General features: G+C 43.2%; 1 protein-coding gene across 1 annotated transcript in view; it reads left to right on the top strand.

Moving 5' to 3' along the window:
• The window catches only part of AHCYL1 (adenosylhomocysteinase like 1), an 810,468-nt gene that overhangs the window by 772,324 nt on the left and 18,371 nt on the right, over positions 1 to 19,773 (top strand). The window contains exons 15-16 of the mRNA XM_040337629.1: positions 4,090 to 4,168; positions 13,942 to 14,062. Coding sequence (XP_040193563.1) covers positions 4,090 to 4,168; positions 13,942 to 14,062 — 200 coding nt within the window. The remainder of the gene's footprint in view (positions 1 to 4,089; positions 4,169 to 13,941; positions 14,063 to 19,773) is intronic.

Here is a 19,773-nt window from a genome sequence, read left to right as displayed (position 1 = left end):
GATTTTTTATTTTTATCATTTTTTTCTCCTCTCTTGTCTCCCTTTAGTAGGGACTCCCGCAGTGTGTTGGTATATGTTTTTTCTATGTAATGTGTTTTATGTTTCTTATAGTATTATAATTTTTATAATGTGGTATGTTCTTTATCATTACCTATATGCATCGGACAATGCTTTGCTTTGTTGTTATGTAATTTAAATTCAATAAGTTGAAACTAAAGTTCGCGCAAACTTTAGGTCCGTTTGCATGTTCTGCCGCGTAACGAACCGGGGGGGTGTTTGGCTCATCCCTAGTCCTAACAGTTCTATCCCCCTCACAGTTAGAAACACGCCTAGAGAACACATTTTACCCCTTGATCCGCCGTAGTATTAACCCCTTTCCCTGCCAGTGACATTCACTAGTAATCAGTGCATTTTATAGCACTAAGCCCTGGTTCACACTGGGCTGCGGGAGTGAAGCCATGCGAGTTCAGCTGAACTCGCACAATTTCACTCCCGCCGGCAGTCCCGATTTCGGCCGCGATTTAAGAGACATCTGTGCAGGAACTACTTTTTGAAATCGGTGCGGCGTCGCACCGATTAGGACAGTGTCATTGCCGACAATTGGCGGCAAATGCCGCCGATTTGAGATGCGATTTCACATGTGAAATCGCATCTCAAATCGAAGGAAATCGTACCCAGTGTGAACCTGGGCTGATCGTTGTATAAATATCAATGGTCCCAAAAAAGTGTCAAGTGTCTGATTTGTCCGCAGTCCCGATAAGAATCACTGACCGCGACCATTACTAGTAAAAAAATAAATAATAAAAATGGCATAAATCTATTCCCTATTTTGTAGACGCTATAACTTTTGCACAAACCAATTAATATATACTTATTGTGATTTTTTTTTTGTACCAAAAATATGTAGAAGAAAGAATATTTGCCTAAGTTTTTTAAAACACATTTCTTCATTCTCAAAAAATTAGCATATTGTGATAAAGTTCATTATTTTCTGTAATGTACTGATAAACATTAGACTTTCATATAGTGTAGATTCATTACACACAACTGAAGTAGTTCAAGCCTTTTATTGTTTTAATATTGATGATTTTGGCATACAGCTCATGAAAACCCAAAATTCCTATCTCAAAAAATTAGCATATCATGAAAAGGTTCTCTAAACGAGCTCTTAACCTAATCATCTGAATCAACTAATTAACTCTAAACACCTGCAAAAGATTCCTGAGGCTTTTAAAAACTCCCAGCCTGGTTCATTACTCCAAACCGTAATCAACTGCCGACCTGACTGCTGTCCAGAAGGCCATCATTGACACCCTCAAGCAAGAGGGTAAGACACAGAAAGAAATTTCTGAACGAATAGGCTGTTCCCAGAGTGCTGTATCAAGGCACCTCAGTGGGAAGTCTGTGGGAAGGAAAAAGTGTGGCAGAAAACGTTGCACAACGAGAAGAGGTGACCGGACCCTGAGGAAGATTGTGGAGAAGGACCGATTCCAGACCTTGGGGGACCTGCGGAAGCAGTGGACTGAGTCTGGAGTAGAAACATCCAGAGCCACCGTGTACAGGCGTGTGCAGGAAATGGGCTACAGGTGCCGCATTCCCCAGGTCAAGTCACTTTTGAACCAGAAACAGCGGCAGAAGCGCCTGACCTGGGCTACAGAGAAGCAACACTGGACTGTTGCTCAGTGGTCCAAAGTACTTTTTTCGGATGAAAGCAAATTTTGCATGTCATTCGGTAATCAAGGTGCCAGAGTCTGGAGGAAGACTGGGGAGAGGGAAATGCCAAAATGCCTGAAGTCCAGTGTCAAGTACCCACAGTCAGTGATGGTCTGGGGTGCCATGTCAGCTGCTGGTGTTGGTCCACTGTGTTTTATCAAGGGCAGGGTGAATGCAGCTAGCTATCAGGAGATTTTGGAGCACTTCATGCTTCCATCTGCTGAAAAGCTTTATGGAGATGAAGATTTCATTTTTCAGCACGACCTGGCACCTGCTCACAGTGCCAAAACCACTGGTAAATGGTTTACTGACCATGGTATTACTGTGCTCAATTGGCCTGCCAACTCTCCTGACCTGAACCCCATAGAGAATCTGTGGGATATTGGGAAGAGGAAGTTGAGAGACGCAAGACCCAACACTCTGGATGAGCTTAAGGCCGCTACCGAAGCATCCTGGGCCTCCATAACACCTCAGCAGTGCCACAGGCTGATTGCCTCCATGCCATGCCGCATTGAAGCAGTCATTTCTGCAAAAGGATTCCCGACCAAGTATTGAGTGCATAACTGAACATAATTATTTGAAGGTTAACTTTTTTTTTAATTAAAAACACTTCTCTTTTATTGGTCGGATGAAATATGCTAATTTTTTGAGATAGGAATTTTGGGTTTTCATGAGCTGTATGCCAAAATCATCAATATTAAAACAATAAAAGGCTTGAACTACTTCAGTTGTGTGTAATGAATCTAAAATATATGAAAGTCTAATGTTTATCAGTACATTACATAAAATAATGAACTTTTTCACAATATGCTAATTTTTTTAGAAGGACCTGTATTATAGCAAAAAGTCAAAAAAAATTTTTTTTGTTTATAGCTCAAAAAAAATTAAAACCGCAGAAGTGATCAAATACCACCAAAAGACAGCTCTATCTGTTGGGAAAATAGGACATCAATTTTTGTTTTGGTACAATGTCGTACAACCATGCAATTGTCAGTTAAAGCAATGCAGTGCCGTATCGCAAAAAATGGCCCGGTCAGGGAGGGAGTAAATCCATCCGGGCTGAAGTGGTTAACCTGCTATGAGGGAACAGGATTTCCTTTTTTTTTAAAGTGGATGTAAACCCACTCTCATCCTTTCTAAACTACTGCCATAGTGCTGATCTATAAGTATATACATGCCTCCTGCATGTCAAATGTCTCCCCTCTGTCTGTTGTAAGAACTGAAAAACTGCAGATTCTGTGGGTGGCTCTGTGGGTGGAGTTGTGATGTCAGTAGACTCCCCGCCCTCCTCTACACTCCCCTTGTCAACATGCATTTTTTCCTATGTATTCCTTACACTGAATTCTGCTATGATCACTAACATCCAGTCAAAATCCAGAAAAGTAGTGGGGATGGGAATTAAAAAAATAATGCCTGTCTCCAGGCTAGTGTGTGAGATATGTAAATAACCTGTCACTCACAGCAAGGGGGCGGAACGGACTAAGGTTTTTCTCTGTAAGTCTGTTTTATTTCACTGAACAATATAAGAGGATTGCTCAGAGCTGGCAAGTGGCAAGACTGGGCACAGATGATAGTAAATCTTATACTGTACATTGTGCCATCAAAAAAAATAAAAAAAATTGGGTTTACATCCACTTTAAGCTTTGAAAGGCAAATAAAGAAGCTGATTGGTTGCCAAAAACAGCTGCACCATATGCTATCTGCTAGTTTTCATATTGTGTCTATATTTCAGGGGTGCGTAAACATACAGGCTACGTTACAGAGTACAACCAAAATTACCCTGTATTCCCAGTACTAATCATACACTACGCCTACATTTAGTACAGGGCCCGGGGCTCTCTGTGAGACCCCAGATTTTGTGCTGGGAGCACGCCATGCAGAACTCTCCCGAAAGAAAGGGAGATACGCAAATATGTGGCCCCAGGGAAAAAAAGCCCAATCCAGTGGGGCCACATATTTGCATACGCTTAGTGCCAAGGGGTTAAGGGACACAGTTTGCTCCTCCTGTTTTGGTTAATTTCCTGCCACGATTGTGTTGTGGTAGGGGCTGTTCCCTATTTTCCTCCACGTATTGCTTTGCTTAGTAGGTGTGGGGTTATAGCCTTGAGTGGACTGGCTCTTCATACTGTCCTAATTTTCCTGTAGGTGGCAGTATATCTCATTATATGGAATATATAGAGCTCTGCCCCTCAAGGTACATCATATTTAAATTTGATGGTGTAAACAAAATCTCAATCTTAAGAATAAAATACTGATGTCTATCTCTGCCTAACAAACTGCAAAACCAGATAAAGCTTCAGTAATCACATGCCACAATTATTTGTTTTCTTTTTGGGTTATCCCCTCTCTTATTCATTTTTTTATATCTTCTTGTAGGCTCTAGCATTAATTGAACTGTACAATGCTCCAGAAGGCCGTTATAAACAAGATGTGTACTTGCTACCAAAGAAAATGGGTAAGCGCTGTGTGTGTTTTTTTTAACGTTTGCTTGAACATTTGGTTATGGCACTTTTGAGCTTGTACAGGCCTATATATTTCATATTGCACCCAAACATCTTCAGCAACATTTTTACACAAAAATGTACTAAATCAAAGAGTGGTCAGCAGGCAAATATGTAATCTATAGCCATAAAAGTACTGTATTTATCAGGGTATACCGCGTGTCGGCGTATAACGCGCACCCCAAACCTAGAAAGGTAGTTTAAGGAAAAAAATAAAAACTTAGGGCCAGATCCACAAAAGGGATACGCCAGCGTATCTACTGATACACCGTCATATCCCTGTTTCTATCTATGCGACTGATTCACAGAATCAGTTACGCATAGATATTCCTAAGATCCGGCAGGTGTAATAGTTTTACACTGTCGGATCTTAGGATGCAGTACCTCAGCCACCGCTGGGGGCATTTCTCGTCAAAATTCCGTGTCGGGTATGCAAATTAGCACTTACGGAGATCCACAAAGCGGTTTCCCTTCGTGAAGTCTCCGTGAGCTGTTAGTTTGCAAACGCAAAATTAGGGCTACTTTTACAAAGTGTAAAGTTAGTACACCATGTAAAAGTAGACCCTTCTTTCCCGCGACGCTGTCAATTTTTTTTTTACATTTTTTTTTTCCCCGACGCATCTTTTTTTTCCCGACGCAACTTTTTTTACCTGGCGCGATTCACAAAACTCGGCGTAACGTAATTTTGCGCAAAGCACGTCGGGAAAATCGCGTCGGGAGCATGCGCAGTACGTCCGGCGCGGGAGCGCGCCTAATTTAAATGGGACTCGCCCCATTAGATTGGGCACGCCTTGCGCCGGACGGATTTAGGTTACACCGCTGCAAATTTCCAGGTAACTGCTTTGTGGATCGGGTACTAACTTGGGAAATTTGCGGCGGTGTAACTTAAATGGGAAAAGTTAAGTTGCGCCGCCTGGCTGTGGATCTGGCCCAAAGAGCCAGATTCACGTAGAATCACCCTACGCTGCGGCGACGTAACGTATTACATTTACGTTACACCGCCGCAAGTTTTCAGCGTAAGTGCTTGGTTCACAAAGCACTTGCCTGTAAACTTGCGGCGGCGTATCGTAAATCTGCCTGGCACAAGCCCGCCTAATTCAAATGGGGCGGGACCATTTAAATTAGGCGCGTTCCTGTGCCGAACGTACTGCGCATGCTCCGTCCCTAAAATTTCCCGGCGTACATTGCGCCAAATGACGTCGCAAGGACGTCATTGGTTTCGATGTTAACGTAAATGGCGTCCAGCGCCATTCACGGACGACTTACGCAAACAACGTGAAATTTCAAATTTCGACGCGGGAACGACGGCCATACTTAACATTGGCTAGACCACCTAGAGGGCAGCTTTAGTTTTACGCGGCGTATCTCTACGGAAACGCCGTATATTTACCGCCGACGGGCAAAGCGGACGTTCGTGAATCGGCGTAACTAGTCATTTGCATATTCTACGCCGACCGCAATGGAATCGCCACCTAGCGACCGGCCTAGAATTGCAGCCTAAGATCCGACAGTGTAAGTCACTTACACCTGTCAGATCTTAGGGCTATCTATGCGTAACCTGATTCTATGAATCAGGCGCATAGATACGACAATCGTATCTCAGACATATGATGGCGTATCAGGAGTTATGCCATCGTATCTCTTTTGTGAATCTGGCCCTAACATTTTTGCCCTGCGTCCATCGGCAGCCTTGTCCGGCGTCCATCTGCGGCCTTGCGCGGGGTCCGTCCAGCCTTGTGGGTGTCCGTCTGCAGCTTCCTTGTGCTGGGTCCATCCAGCCTTGTGGGTGTCCATCTGCGGCTTTGGAGGTGTCCGTCTGCGGCTTTGGAGGTGTCTGTCTGCGGCTTCCTCGCTGGGTCCGTCCAGCGTTGTAAGTGTCCGTTTTTGGATTTGGCGCCTTTGCCGAGCTGAGAGGAGACAGATTTCCTGTGTGTTCGGCTCCTCCCGCGTGACTGCGGGCCGAGCCTAGCCAAGTGCGCAGTACACTCGGCACGGCTCTAGGCTGCGGCACTCGGCTTGTCTCGGCTCCTCTCGCGTGGCTGCGCGCGGAGCCAAGCATAGCCGAGTGCGCAGTACACTCGGCTTGGTCTATTTCGTCGGCGCCCGGGAACAGCAGTATCGGCATATATCGCGCACCCACAATTTCCCCTGATTTTAAGGGGAAAAAAGTGCGCGGTTTACAACCGAAAAATAGGGTAAATAAGTGGGGGTACCGAGAGTAACTAGAGGTACCAAGTGTAACTGGGAGTACTGTGAGTACCGAGTGTAACTGTCCATCTGGTTCAACCAAAAAAATATATATATAATCCCATATACAGTTGTATTCAAAATTATTCAACCCCTACTGAAATTGATTGTTTTGCCCAGTTTGACATTGATTTTGATCATTCAGTCAGCCTGCTTACAATTAAATCAAAGAGGCATGTGTAGGTCAGACAAATATAACATAACATTTATAATGAAATAACCACAAATGTCTTTTCTGTGCTCACATCATTATCAGTTTTATTCAACCCCCAATTGACATTCAATCTTAGGGCCTGATCCACAGCCGCCGAGCGCTACTTAACTTTTCAGAGTTAAGTTACACTGCCGCAAATCTCCCAAGTTAGGTGCCGATCCACAAAGCACTTACCTGGAAATTTGCGGCGCTGTAACTTAACTCCGTCCGGCGCAAGGCGTTCCTAATACAAATGGGCGATTCCCATTTAAATTAGGCGCGCTCCCGCGCCGGACGTACTGCGCATGCTCCGTCGGGTAACTTACCCGACGTGCATTGCGCTAACTGACGTCGCTCCGACGTCATTTGCTTAGACGTTAACGTAAATAGCGTCCAGCGCCATTCACGAAAACGTCTAAGGCCCCGTACACACGACCAAACATGTATGCTGAAACTGGTCTGCGGGCCAGTTTCAGCATACATGTTCGGTCGTGTGTGGGCGCGAGCGGGCCGAATTCCAGCAAACATTTGCCCGCCGGGCCTTTTCCCAGCGGACAAATATTCCTGGACGTGTTTTAAAACCGTCCGCTGGAATCCTGCCCGCTCGGACATGTACGGTCGTCAGTACAGACCTACCGTACATGTCCAGGCGCCCGCCGTCCCTCGCATGCGTCGAATGACTTCGACGCATGCGTGGAAGCCTTTAAATGGCAGGCCCGCCCACGTCTCCGCGTCATCGCCGCATCATCGTCGCGGCGACGACGCGGACACGCCCCGCGTATTGTTTACGCGCGGACTTCTGTACGATGGTGTGTACAACCATCGTGTGTGTACCGGGCCTAACGCAAACGACGAACAATTTCAATTTCGACGCGGGAACGACGGCCATACTTAACATGGCTTAAGAGAGCTAGGGCTGAGCCCTAGTTTTACGCGGCGTAACTCGACGTAAACAACGTAGAATTAGCGCGACGGGCCCGTCGGAACGTTCGTGGATCGCCGTAAGTGTTCATTTGCATATTCTAGGCCGGCCGCAATGGCCTCGCCACCTAGCGGCCGGCCTAGAATTGCATCCTTAAGATCCGACAGTGTAATTCAATTACACATGCCGGATCTTCTCCCTAACTATGGAAAACTGATTCTGTGGATCAGTTCCATAGTTAGGACCAGGGATACAACGGAGTAACAGCAGTTACTCCGTCGTATCTCTTTTGAGGATTTGGCCCTTAGTACTTAGTACAACATCCTTTTACAGTTATAACAGCTTTTAAACTTGAAGCATAGCTTGACACAAGTGTCTTGCAGCGATCTACGGGTATCTTCCCCCATTCGTCATGGGCAAAAGCCTCCAGTTCAGTCACATTCTTAGGCTTGCGCACTGCAACTGCTTTCTTTAATTCCCACCAGAGGTTCTCAATCGGATTTAAGTCTGGTGACTGCGATGGCCACTCCAAAATGTTCCAGCCTTTAATCTGCAACCATGCTCTAGTGGACTTGGAGGTATGCTTGGGATCATTGTCCTGTTGAAAGGTCCAACGTCTCCCAAGCCTCAGGTTTGTGACGGACTGCATCACATTGTTATCCACTATCTCCTGGTACTGAAGAGAATTCATGGTACCTTGCACACGCTGAAGCTTCCCTGTACCTGCAGAAGCAAAACAGCCCCAAAGCATGATTGACCCCCCGCCATGCTTCACAGTAGGCAAGGTGTTCTTTTCATCATAGGCCTTGTTCTTCCTCCTCCAAACATAGCGTTGATCCATGGGCCCAAACACTTCTAATTTTGTTTCATCAGTCCACAGAACACAAAACCAAAACTTCTGTGGTTTGTCCACATGATTTTTGCATACTGCAGTCGACTCTTCTTATTCTTTGGAGACAGCAAGGGGGTGCGCCTGGGAGTTCTGTCATGGAGGCCTTCATTACGCAGTGTGCGCTGTATTGTCTGAGCAGAAACTTCAGTACCCACATCTGACAAATCTTTTCTCAGTTCCTCAGCAGTCACAAGGGGACTTTTCTCCACTCTATGCTTCAGGTAGCGCTCAGCAGTCAAAGTCAGCATCTTCTTTCTGCCACGACCAGGTAGCGTTTCAACAGTGCCCTTTGCCTTGAATTTGCGAATGATGCTTCCTATGGTGTCTCTTAGTATGTTTAACATCTTTGCAATCTTCTTATAGCCATTGCCCTTCCTTTGAAGAGTAATCACCTCTTCTCTTGTCTTCCCGGACCATTCTCTTGACTTCACCATGTTTGTAACCACACCAGTAAATGTCTAGAAGGAGCTGAGTATCACAGTCATTTTAAAGCTGCCTGATTGGTGCTTATTAGGCTTTATTGCTGCTCCCTGACATCCACAGGTGTTTTCAATACCTGATTGAAAACACTTCAATGAACCTCTGTTCTTCAGAGTGGTAGTCTTTAAGGGGTTGAATAATTGTGTAAATGAGGAATTCACAAAATAAACATTTACTACTGTATTACAAAACCAATTGATGTCATTTTAGTTGCATATGGTTCTTTAAGAAGTCCTTGTAGGATTTCATTCTGAATACAATTACAAATGTACACTAAATTCCCTAAAACCCTTTACAGCATTGGGGGGTTTAATAATTTTGAACACAACTGTACACAATCCTTCACCCACAATTGATCCAAAGGAAGGTGAAAACCCCCAGCAAAGCATGCTTCAATTCAAAGCAGGTGAAAAAATTCCTTCCTGATTCTCCGAGAGACAATCCGATTTTCCTTGGATCAACTTTACCTATACACCCAGTTATATTATGAACACCTAGAAAAGAATCCAAGCCTTTTTTAAAGCAATCTGCTGAGCTTGCCAGAACCACCTCTGGAGGGAGTCTATTCCACATTTTTACAGCTCTTACTGTCAGGAAACATTTCCATATTTGGAGATGAAATATTTTTTCCTCTAGACGTAAAGAGTGCCCGCTTGTCTTCTGTGATGACCTTAAAGTGAACACCAAATTCACTATATGGACCACTCATGTATCTGTACATGTTGATCATATCCCCTCTTAATCTCCTCTTCTCAAGAGGAAATAAATTCAGTTCCTCTAATCTTTCCTCATAGCTGACCTCCTCCATGCCTCTTATCAGTTTAGTTGCCCTTCTCTGCACTTTCTCCAGTTCCCCGATATTCTTTTTGAGAACTGCATATGCCCAAAACTGAACTGCATATTCCAGATGAGCTCTTACTCATGATTTGTACAGGGGCAAAAGTATATCTCTCTCTCTGAAGTCCATACCTCTCCTAATGCAAGAAAGGACTTTTCTTGCTTTGGGGATGGCAGCTTGGCATTGCATGCTATTATTAAGCTTATGATCTACCAAAACACCCAGATCCTTCTCCACTATGGATTCCCCCAGTTGTACTCCCCTTAGTATGTATGATGCATGCATATTCTTAAACCCCCAAGTGCATAATTTTACATTTAAACCCCATTTGCCACTTAGTTGCCCAATTTAACAGTGCATCGAGGTCGGCTTGTAAGTTGCAGACATCCTGTAAGGATGTTATTCCACTGCATAGCTTAGTGTCATCTGAAAAGACTGAAATGGCACTTTTAATTCCAGACCCTATATAACCCCTTCCCGCCGAGCATATGCATATATGCGGCCTTGGCTTTAGGGGGGTTATACCGGGATGATGCCTGCAGCTGCAGGCATCATCCGGTATAATTTTTTAGAGTGGGGGCCAGCTTTCCAGGGATAACAATTGATGCGGTTAAAAGTCACTTGGCTTGTCGAGGGTGGGGCAGCAACAGGCCACCTATCACGGCTTTGAGTGGAGCCCGGGAAGGAAGGGTCCTGAATGGGTCATAGCTCATAGATATGTCACCTGGGACCCACAAAGGTAGCTGGTGTGAGGTCGGACGTGGCTGGGGTAGCTGTCAGCTTAGGCCGATTCTTGCATTTGTTTACTCTTGTATGTATGCACTGCTGGATGTTGACTTAATTGTATTGTTGCTGTGGTTCATGTGGACCCATGCTCGGCTGTGAATAAATAAAAAAATAAAAATCGCTTGGTTGTTATCCCGGAGGAGCGGGAGGGTACACCCCCCCCCCTTCTGCAGCTCTTAGCGGGCCTCCATCCCATCGGGAGACCTGATCCTTGATCTGCCACTTCCGGCTGCTACAGACGTACGCCTGACGGATCTAACCCAGATGCCGTCGTATCTTGTTTTGAGGGTTCAAAACAAAGATACGACGCAGGAAATTTGAAAGTACGCCGGTGTATCAGTCGATACGCCGGCATACTTTCTTTATGGATCTGCCCCCAAATGTCAGAAATAGGCTTACTCATCAAAGGGATAATTTATAAAGATATTAAAAAGTAAGGGTCCCAACACTGAACCTTGGGGTACACCACTGATGACCTTAGATCGTTCAACGTAAAAATCATTAACCACTACTCTCTGAATTCTCTCTGAGGTCTTTTAGACAGTTTTCTATCCATTTACAAACTGATTTTTTCCAAGCCTGTAGATTTTACCTTCCACAATAGCCATGTGTGGGGAACTGTGTCAAACGCTTTTGCAAAATCCAAGTACACAACGTCCACAGCCACCCCTCTGTCCAAGGTTTACCTTACCACCTCAGTGTAATTGGGAGTACGAGGACGACGGGGCCATGAGATGAGGAATCAGGAGGAGAGGGCACCGAGGGCAGTGTAAATTAGGAATAGAATAAATTAGAGTCCGGAAGTGAGTTTAACATTAGATTTAGTATAGTGTCTAATTCTCTAGGATTATACCCATTAAGTTAGTAGGTATGATTTCAAATGGGTATGGTAATGCGATTCGGTGCACATCATGTGATGTGCATCCATCAATGGCAAATCCTGCTACACAAAATGTAAGCGGGTTGCTTCCTTGGAAGCCCTAGTTCTGAATCTAGGGAAGCATCTGGCAACACTGTGAAGCATTGCCAACCTGAAAGTGAGTTTGGAACATACCCGTCAAGTGCTGGCAGGGGCCATCACAGAGGTTGGTGGAGATACAGGGGTGCAGGCACAAGAGCATAGAAGTTGGGTAATAGGCATGGTAGAGGGAAAAGTGTTAGGGAGGCCAGTCCCGAGCTGGCACATCCCAGTAAATATACGACTCCCCTAGCTGCCAGGGGAACAACTCCTCCAGTGAGGACAGGGGCATGGCTAAGGGTAAGGAAATACGGATTCTGGTGGTAGGGCATTCAATTATTAGAAGTACAGATAGGACAATCTTTTACAAAGACCGCGATCGCTAAACGCTGTGTTGTTACTGTGTGCTCGGGTTCAACATTTTGTGGATCAGATAGACAGATTGTTGAGTGGGGAGGACCCAGCTGCCATGTTGCATGTTGGTACAAATAAAAAAAAGTTAGAGGAAGGTGGAGTGTCCTATAAAATGATTTGAGCTACATTGAAGAGAAGGACCTCCTAGGTAGTATTCTCAGAAATACTACCTGTACCTCGAGCCACACCAGAGAGGCAGTAGGAGATTAGGAAAATTAACAAGTGGCTGAGGAACTGATGTAGAAAAGAGGGGTTTCGTATTCCTGGAGAACTGGGCTGACTTCTCAGTCGGTTACCGGCTCTTTAGCACAGAAGGAGCAGCTCTGTTGGGAGAGAAGATGGTCAGAAAGTTAGAGGGGCTTTTAAACTAGGTGTTGGGGGGGAGGGACTAGATGGAGTGTTATCACTGTGCCTATAACATGCCTCAACGACGATCTCCCTACCTTCTCCTGTTCTCCGTATGTCAGACGTTGGCGGCCATCCATTATTCAAAATGCGCGCCTCCTCCTCAGGCTGTATCAGTACCGTGATAGGCGGAAGAGTAATTTTCCCAGCAGAGCCTCTGTTCAGTGTTCCGCCTATCACGGATGTCCTCTCGTCCGAGGCCGAGGCTGAGGATGAGAAGGCATCCGTGATAGGCGGAAAACTCAACAGAGGCTCTGCTGGGAAAATTACTGTTCCGCCTATCACGGTCCACGGAACAGTCAGAGGAGGAGGCGGGCTTTTTTTAATAATGGATGGCCGCTGACGGCTGACACACAGGTACATGTAATTGCGGTAACGCCGCCCAAGAAATGGGAACGGTGTTACCGCGAGGGGAAGAGTAATCTGGTAGATTACTCGTTACCCTCAAAAAGGGCATCGTTAGGTAACGGCGTTTATTTTAACGCCGTTACTTACAACACTGCTCAGGACCCAACCGATTCTCTTTTACACATGTCCTGGGACTTTATCAGACGGATGAGATGTTCCTTTGTCACTCCTGGGAAGGGCAAGTATGATCTGGCTCCTTTCATAACTAGAGCCTTTTCCTTCCCTTACTGATTGACTCATCTCGCTGCACCAGCTTTACACTTGACTGCTCCCCGCTGTGCTGAAGTACATTGGCACCCGCTTGTTTGTCCCTCCACTCTTGCTGATTCCTACTGGAGGAAGGAATAGAGAAGGAGAAGAATAGGGAGAGATTGTCCACCTTACTCACTCCCCCGGATCACATCATCTGGAGTTTTCTTTTTTGTTTTTCCCTTTTCTCTTTTTCTTGTCTCCCAACAGGTTGCCAAGAGTGTTGGACATTAATGTCCTATTGTTCAGGAAGTTCTAAGCCTGACAGGTTACGGTTTTATCCGTAACCGATCCCAATAGTTTACTTGTGTTTTTTGTTTTGTTTTACTGTTTTATCTTTTTAGGTTACAGGACTATTTTTGCTGATTTCACAAATTTTGATGCATTTTGTACTATTGCCTTTATGGCTTATGCTAGATTCTGCTGCAAGTTGGGATTTGCTCACCTACAGCACTTCCCAACTTTTTGTCCAATAAGCATTTAGCTTGTGATATCACCATGTACAGCAAGCACAATGATTGTGAAGCACTTTAATTGGTTCCCAATCATTAGTCTGGACTGGAACTGTCAATGACAGCCTGATCTGACAGATGGCAACCACTGTAGGCTGCTAGCTGTCATTGGTGAAAAATACATTCACACATGGGGCTATAAGGGTTTTATAATTGAATTATTGTTTACACAAATGGGTTAAACAAGCAGTCAAATATGGAGAGATTGGTGTGTTGGTATAAAAAGATCATACAATATTGCTATGCTATGCTTTTAATATACTTGCATTTAGGATCTTTACCATAGTATGTTTATTATTCCCATTCTAGCCAAAATCTAGTACTTTGAAATTATAACCTCGTTTTAGACCTCTGTACATAATGTATATGTGTTGCTAAAATTTTAATACAGAAAGTAAACATTTTACTTTATTTTGTTTGGAGATGAATATGTTGCCAGTTTGCACCTACCTTCCTTTGATGCCCACTTAACTGAGTTAAATGATGACCAAGCGAAATACCTTGGACTCAACAAGAATGGACCCTTTAAACCTAATTATTACAGGTGGGTACCTGAGGAAAATGTGTCAAAATTGTTGCTGTATAAAGTGCTGTCCTAAATTTTGCTATTTTTGTAATGCCATTGCGTAAGTGAAATAAGTTTGGGAAAACCTCTTGAAATAGTTTAGTTTTTAAGAAAGCCATTTAAGAATGGGCTTGGGTAGAAATCTGAACATATAGCCTACAGCCTAGGTTCACACTGCTGCGAATTCAAAATCGCGGTAAAATGCGCGATTTTACCGCGATTTCGCGGCTGTGATTTTGGTCCGAAATCTCAAAAAGTAGTACAGGAACTACTTTTTGAAATCGCAGATGCAGATGCTGATTAGGACAGTGCCATTGCCGACAATTGCCGCCGATTTGAGATGCGATTTGACATGTCAAATCGCATCTCAAATCGTTCCAAATCCTACCCAGTGTGAACCAGGGCTTACTACTAGCTGACCACCCGCCGTCATTATACTGTGGCAGGTCGGCAAGGAACATCATAGCTGTACGTTGGTCCCTTTAAGCGGGATAGCAGGTGCCCCGCTGCATCGCGGGGCAAATATATATGTACCATATGTGTAAACACATATTTAAACCAAACTTTAAAAAAAAAAGAAAAATTTTATATTACCCAATATTTTGTACTTTGTTTTTGGGGGGTCTTTGGTGAGAGATCAGAGGTCTAAACTGACCCCTGATATCTATTTTTTGAGACAGAGAAACCTATGGAAGCCAGTCCCTTTCTCTGCAGCCTGAATAAGGAGTCTGTATAGAGACTCATATTAATTGATAAACTGACACACGGTTTACTATGCTCAGTTATCCATTGACATGGAAGTGATCACTGCCTATGTCCATTGTAGTACAGGGAGAGGGCTGGTAACACATGTTTACCAAGCCCCCCCCCCAGCCCCAACTTCACCTTGCCAGAGCTGAGTGCTGGACAGCAGCTGCAGGAGGGGAATGAGGGAATGCCACCCAGCAATGACAGATCAGTGAGTTGGGGGCTATTGGGGGAATGCATATTTTGATCACCTCTAAGCCCCTGCAGCACCTGAAGCCAGCGGGAGAGGCAAAGGAGGGAAGCCGGCGGCTCAAGGGTAGCTGCAGGGGATCAGGTTTGCTCGGGGGTTGGATTGGTGTGGGGGAGGTGAAGGAAATATGAAAGGGGGGCATTTTTAGAGGTAGAGGAGCGGCGGGAGGTGGAGAGGCTGCAGACAGGGAAGTGGTCGCTTCCGTGAGGACAGAGGTCACATTTGAGGTGAATAACTCTGATCAGAGGATTGTTATCTGCTGATCAGAGCTAAAGGTTTGTTCAGCAGAGTCTCCCGAACAATTATACTATAAGTTTATGGTCACTGAAGTGACCATGAGCTTATAGCAGAAGGAGGAATCGGGTCCGTACGGGAATTCGTAAAAAAAATATCTAAATATGCCAATATATACATGTAGAGGTGAATGTTTTCTTCATGTATTTTTATAAGTATAAGTCTTTATTATATATGATTGATATAGGATACAAACGCCCTGTGTAACCTTTATCACCACTGCACCAATGATCAAAAAGTGAAATAAACTACAGCTGCTGCTTGGTGTATGAATATTTAAACAGGAACAAACTTAACCCAAATAATCTAAATGATATAAGAAGATTGCAGCGCTAATTAATATAATACTAAAATAATAATACAATAACATTTAAACTCTAACACCACGTGATGAGTGATATAAAGTCCATAACATAAATGTCCAAACTGATGAAAAAAAATCCTTATTTATGTGAATCTTCCACCACACCGCTGTGCTGTGATAACTCCCCTCTGAAAAACTGCACTCACCAAATGGATTTGCTTTTCACTCTTGTGTTAGGCTAAATCGCTTGTGTATGATCCCACAAATGGATGAACAAATCTCAGCTGGATCACCTTGTTATTTTCTCATTAATGTACATGAAAACAAAAGAAGTGCTCCACTTCATTAAACTCACATTTAAAAAAATAAAAATGAACTTCAAATAAAATCACAGCAAACATCAGTGTTTAGTTGGCTCTGCAGTGCTAGGTGGTCACGGCGGACCTGAGGTGTATGCTTAGTTGGTAAAGGCTCACCACACTCCAGACTCCCGACTTCCAGTAGTGGTGAGTTGTCTAAACAGCAGCGGTGTCTCTAGTCAGTGAAACTAGTGTAACTGTAGCCACGTTCCCGACATGTTTCGCAGTAAATGCTTAGTCATGGGATTGGCCACTGAGCCCCCCCGCCCCACTTCCTTTGTAGATTCCCCCTGCCGATCACGTGATTGATCATCCCACGCATGCGTGCACGTCATGTCCCTATGATCGCAAAGCACGGCAGTCTGCAGACCCACTAGCTATGACTAAGCACTGAAGCTACAGTGCGAAACGCGTTAGTTTTGTTCCAATTTTTGCTGTGGCATGTTTATTTTGTGATCTATTTTAATAAAAGGAACGTTTTTGGAGTGCGGCTGTCGAAGTTCCCTTCGTATTTTTGCATTACCATTGCATTGCCGGCACCCATGGTTTGGATCCAGTGAGGAGGCTCTTTGAATACTACTGAGCGGTTATCTTTTCAGTCTGCAGACCTTAGATAAAAGAAGCTGCTCGGAGTTCACATACTTCATCACATCAGCCTTACACCTAATTATGTACCAACTCAATCTGCAGATAGGTAACATGGCAAATTCGTAGAATAACTAAAATCAATCAATTAAACAATTGAACGAGAACCCAATATTAAAATAATGCTGTTAATTACAAACGGCATAATTCATATCTATCACAGAAATAGATGATCAATATGTTAAGCACATCTAAACAATGCTGAAATGAACCAGCATTGTATTAAAGGCATATTATCCAATACCAAAAATGAAATATCCAATAAAGTGATTTAATGAAAATTAGAAAGAACTATTAAAGACATCACACACCACCACGACCCCCTGAATAATGCTATCACATTCCAAGGGGTAATGTGATCAGTGCAAGGATATTAAAACAAATTAATATGTGTAACACTAAATTATATAAAAATAGGAATAAGGATAAAAATAAATTAAAAGGGAAGAACAACGCACAATAAGAGCTAGTCTGCAACAAACTGCAGACCAAATTACACTGGCCCTATTTTTCCGCATTGTGCACACCCTCTCTCATGCAAATAAAGGTATCAACATGATATATTACACTAGATACATTAAACATCATAATACGCATAGAAAGGGCAACCTGATCTGCCAAATAACTCTGTTTCAATATGTGTAATCGAAACAAATTGCAATGCATCTCATATGTCTTATAATGTGTAAATAAGAAACTCCTAGACCGGGATATAGGGTCTTATCAGTGATATGGAGAATACAAAATACCCGATAGGTGAACAGCACTATCTGAACTCTCTAGTCAATATCTACCATTCAATAATTATTGATGAAGCAGTTGAGATCAACTTTAATGTTTAACCCCCTGGGCGATAAACATTTTAACAAAAAAATCCAACGGGTTTCCCTCAGAGCGATCCCTAACCCTGTTGTTACCTCTCCAAGGCGGGTAGATAGTATCTATTCCACAAAACTGTAAAACTGATGGATCCTGATTGTTTTTGTCTGAATTTAAGTGATACGCTTTGATAGCGAAAACCTTTCTTAATATTAGCCAGGTGTTCAGCAATATGCACTCTTAATAATCGTTTTGTTCTTCCCACATATAATAACCCACAAGGGCACCACATGAGATAAACAACATGGGAGGAGTTACAGATGATAAACTCCTTGATGTCAAATGATTCACCATCCCTGCAGACTGTAGTTTTACCCCTATTGCTAGTTTTAACTGTTCTACAACATATACATTTCCTGCAACAATAAAAACCCTTTAAATTAAATGTTAATGTATATGTTGTAGAACAGGTATAACTAGCAATAGGGGTAAAACTACAGTCTGCAACAGGGATGGTGAATCATGACGGTGAGTTTAATGAATGAAGTGTTGCTGTGATTTTGAATTAAACTGGTGGTACACTTTTACACTATTGGAGCACTTCTTTTGTTTTATGTACATTATTGAGAAAATACCATGGTGATCCAGCTGAGATTTGTTCATCCATTTGTGGGATCATACACAAGCGATTTAGCCTAACACGAGAGAGTGAAAGGCAAATCCATTTGGTGAGTGCGGTTTTCAGAGGGGAGTTATTACAGCACAGCGGTGTGGTGGAAGATTCACAGAAATAAGGAATTTGTTTCATCAGTTTTGACATTTATGTTATGGACTTTATATCACTCACCACATGGTGTTATTGAGTTTAAGTGTTGATGTATTATTATTTTAGTATAATATTATTAGTGCTGCAATCTTCTTATCTCATTTAGATTATTTTGGGTTAAATTTGTTTCTGTTTATATATAAGTCTTTATTCAATTTTCTATTTTTAAACAAGTCATATAAACAATAACAAAAAAAGGAATAAATATAAGTTATAATGAAAAACAAATCAAAATATTCTGCAGCGACCCATTAATTTTTTAACTAACAGATGCAAATAGATACAACACCCTAATGGAGATTGATGACCAAATCAAATAAAAATTACTTCAAAAAGCATGCAGTCAATATATCAAAGGTATCTCCCTCAAACTTGCCGATCATACGCTATACAGAGAATCGTTTGTGCTCACAATCCACCGATTTATGCCCGCTGACTGACCGGAGTACAACAAACCCTCCAGAAGCAGGCCCCCAATGTCTCTCTGCAAAATGCATACCTCCCCCCACTACCAAATTTAAACTAATATCAAACTTTAAATAAATTAGGTAGTTGTGGGGATGAGCTAAAGAGAGAGAGAGAGAGTCTGCTACAATAAGAAATAGTCATGGCATCAGATATCGGCCGGCATCCACCAGGCGTGAACCAGGGACATGGAGCGGAGCACCACATAGTACAAGGCAGATCTCCATTACCCTGCTAGTAAGTGACTCCATTCATATAATTCAGAGACTGCCTTGTGTATCTAATACCTATTGTTGGGACTACTTTTAACCTGAAAATCTTTACTTCATATCACTGCTTAAATTCTCTCTTTATTATACCTTCCTTCCTGCTTTGATAGGGAAGAAAAGAAAACAGAAAAAAAAAAAAACCCTCTAACCCTCTCCTGACCCCAACACTTGGGGGTCTGGAAGGAAAATCTACCAAAAAATTATAATAAAGAATTAAAAACTAAAACAAACTTGTTCCCTCCCCTCATAAAATCGTAGTTTGCTAAACTAGACAAGGAAGCGATCGGTATAGAGGGATGTACAAGTAAAGGTCATCCATGGCCACCAAGTAACCCTACCCTCTTCCATGAAGAGATGCTGTCATATTTTCTATTATTCTAATTTTATCAATTCTAGAGAACCAAGGTTCCATTGGTGGCGTGGTAGTGCTCTTCCACAGGTCAGGGATACATGCCCGGGCAGCATTCAGCATGTGCAATAACAACATTTTTTTATATTGACGGAGGGGCATCAAATGCAAAATATTTCTCAAAGGGTCCAAACCAATATCAACTGATTTCCTTCCAAAATGGTGTAAGTAGGGGCACAGCCAAAAAAATAGGTAATAGTGTCCCGGGCTCTTTATTACATCGCTGACATTGCTTAGAGATTTGCGGATATAGTTTAAGTAGGGCCTTAAAGGGGTTGTAAAGGTTTGTTTTTTATTTTCTAA

Source organism: Rana temporaria, chromosome 2 (assembly GCF_905171775.1).
Source record: "Rana temporaria chromosome 2, aRanTem1.1, whole genome shotgun sequence".
Lineage (NCBI taxonomy): Eukaryota > Metazoa > Chordata > Amphibia > Anura > Ranidae > Rana > Rana temporaria.
Note: the sequence above shows the minus strand (reverse complement) of the source record. Positions and strands in the feature narration are given on the sequence as shown.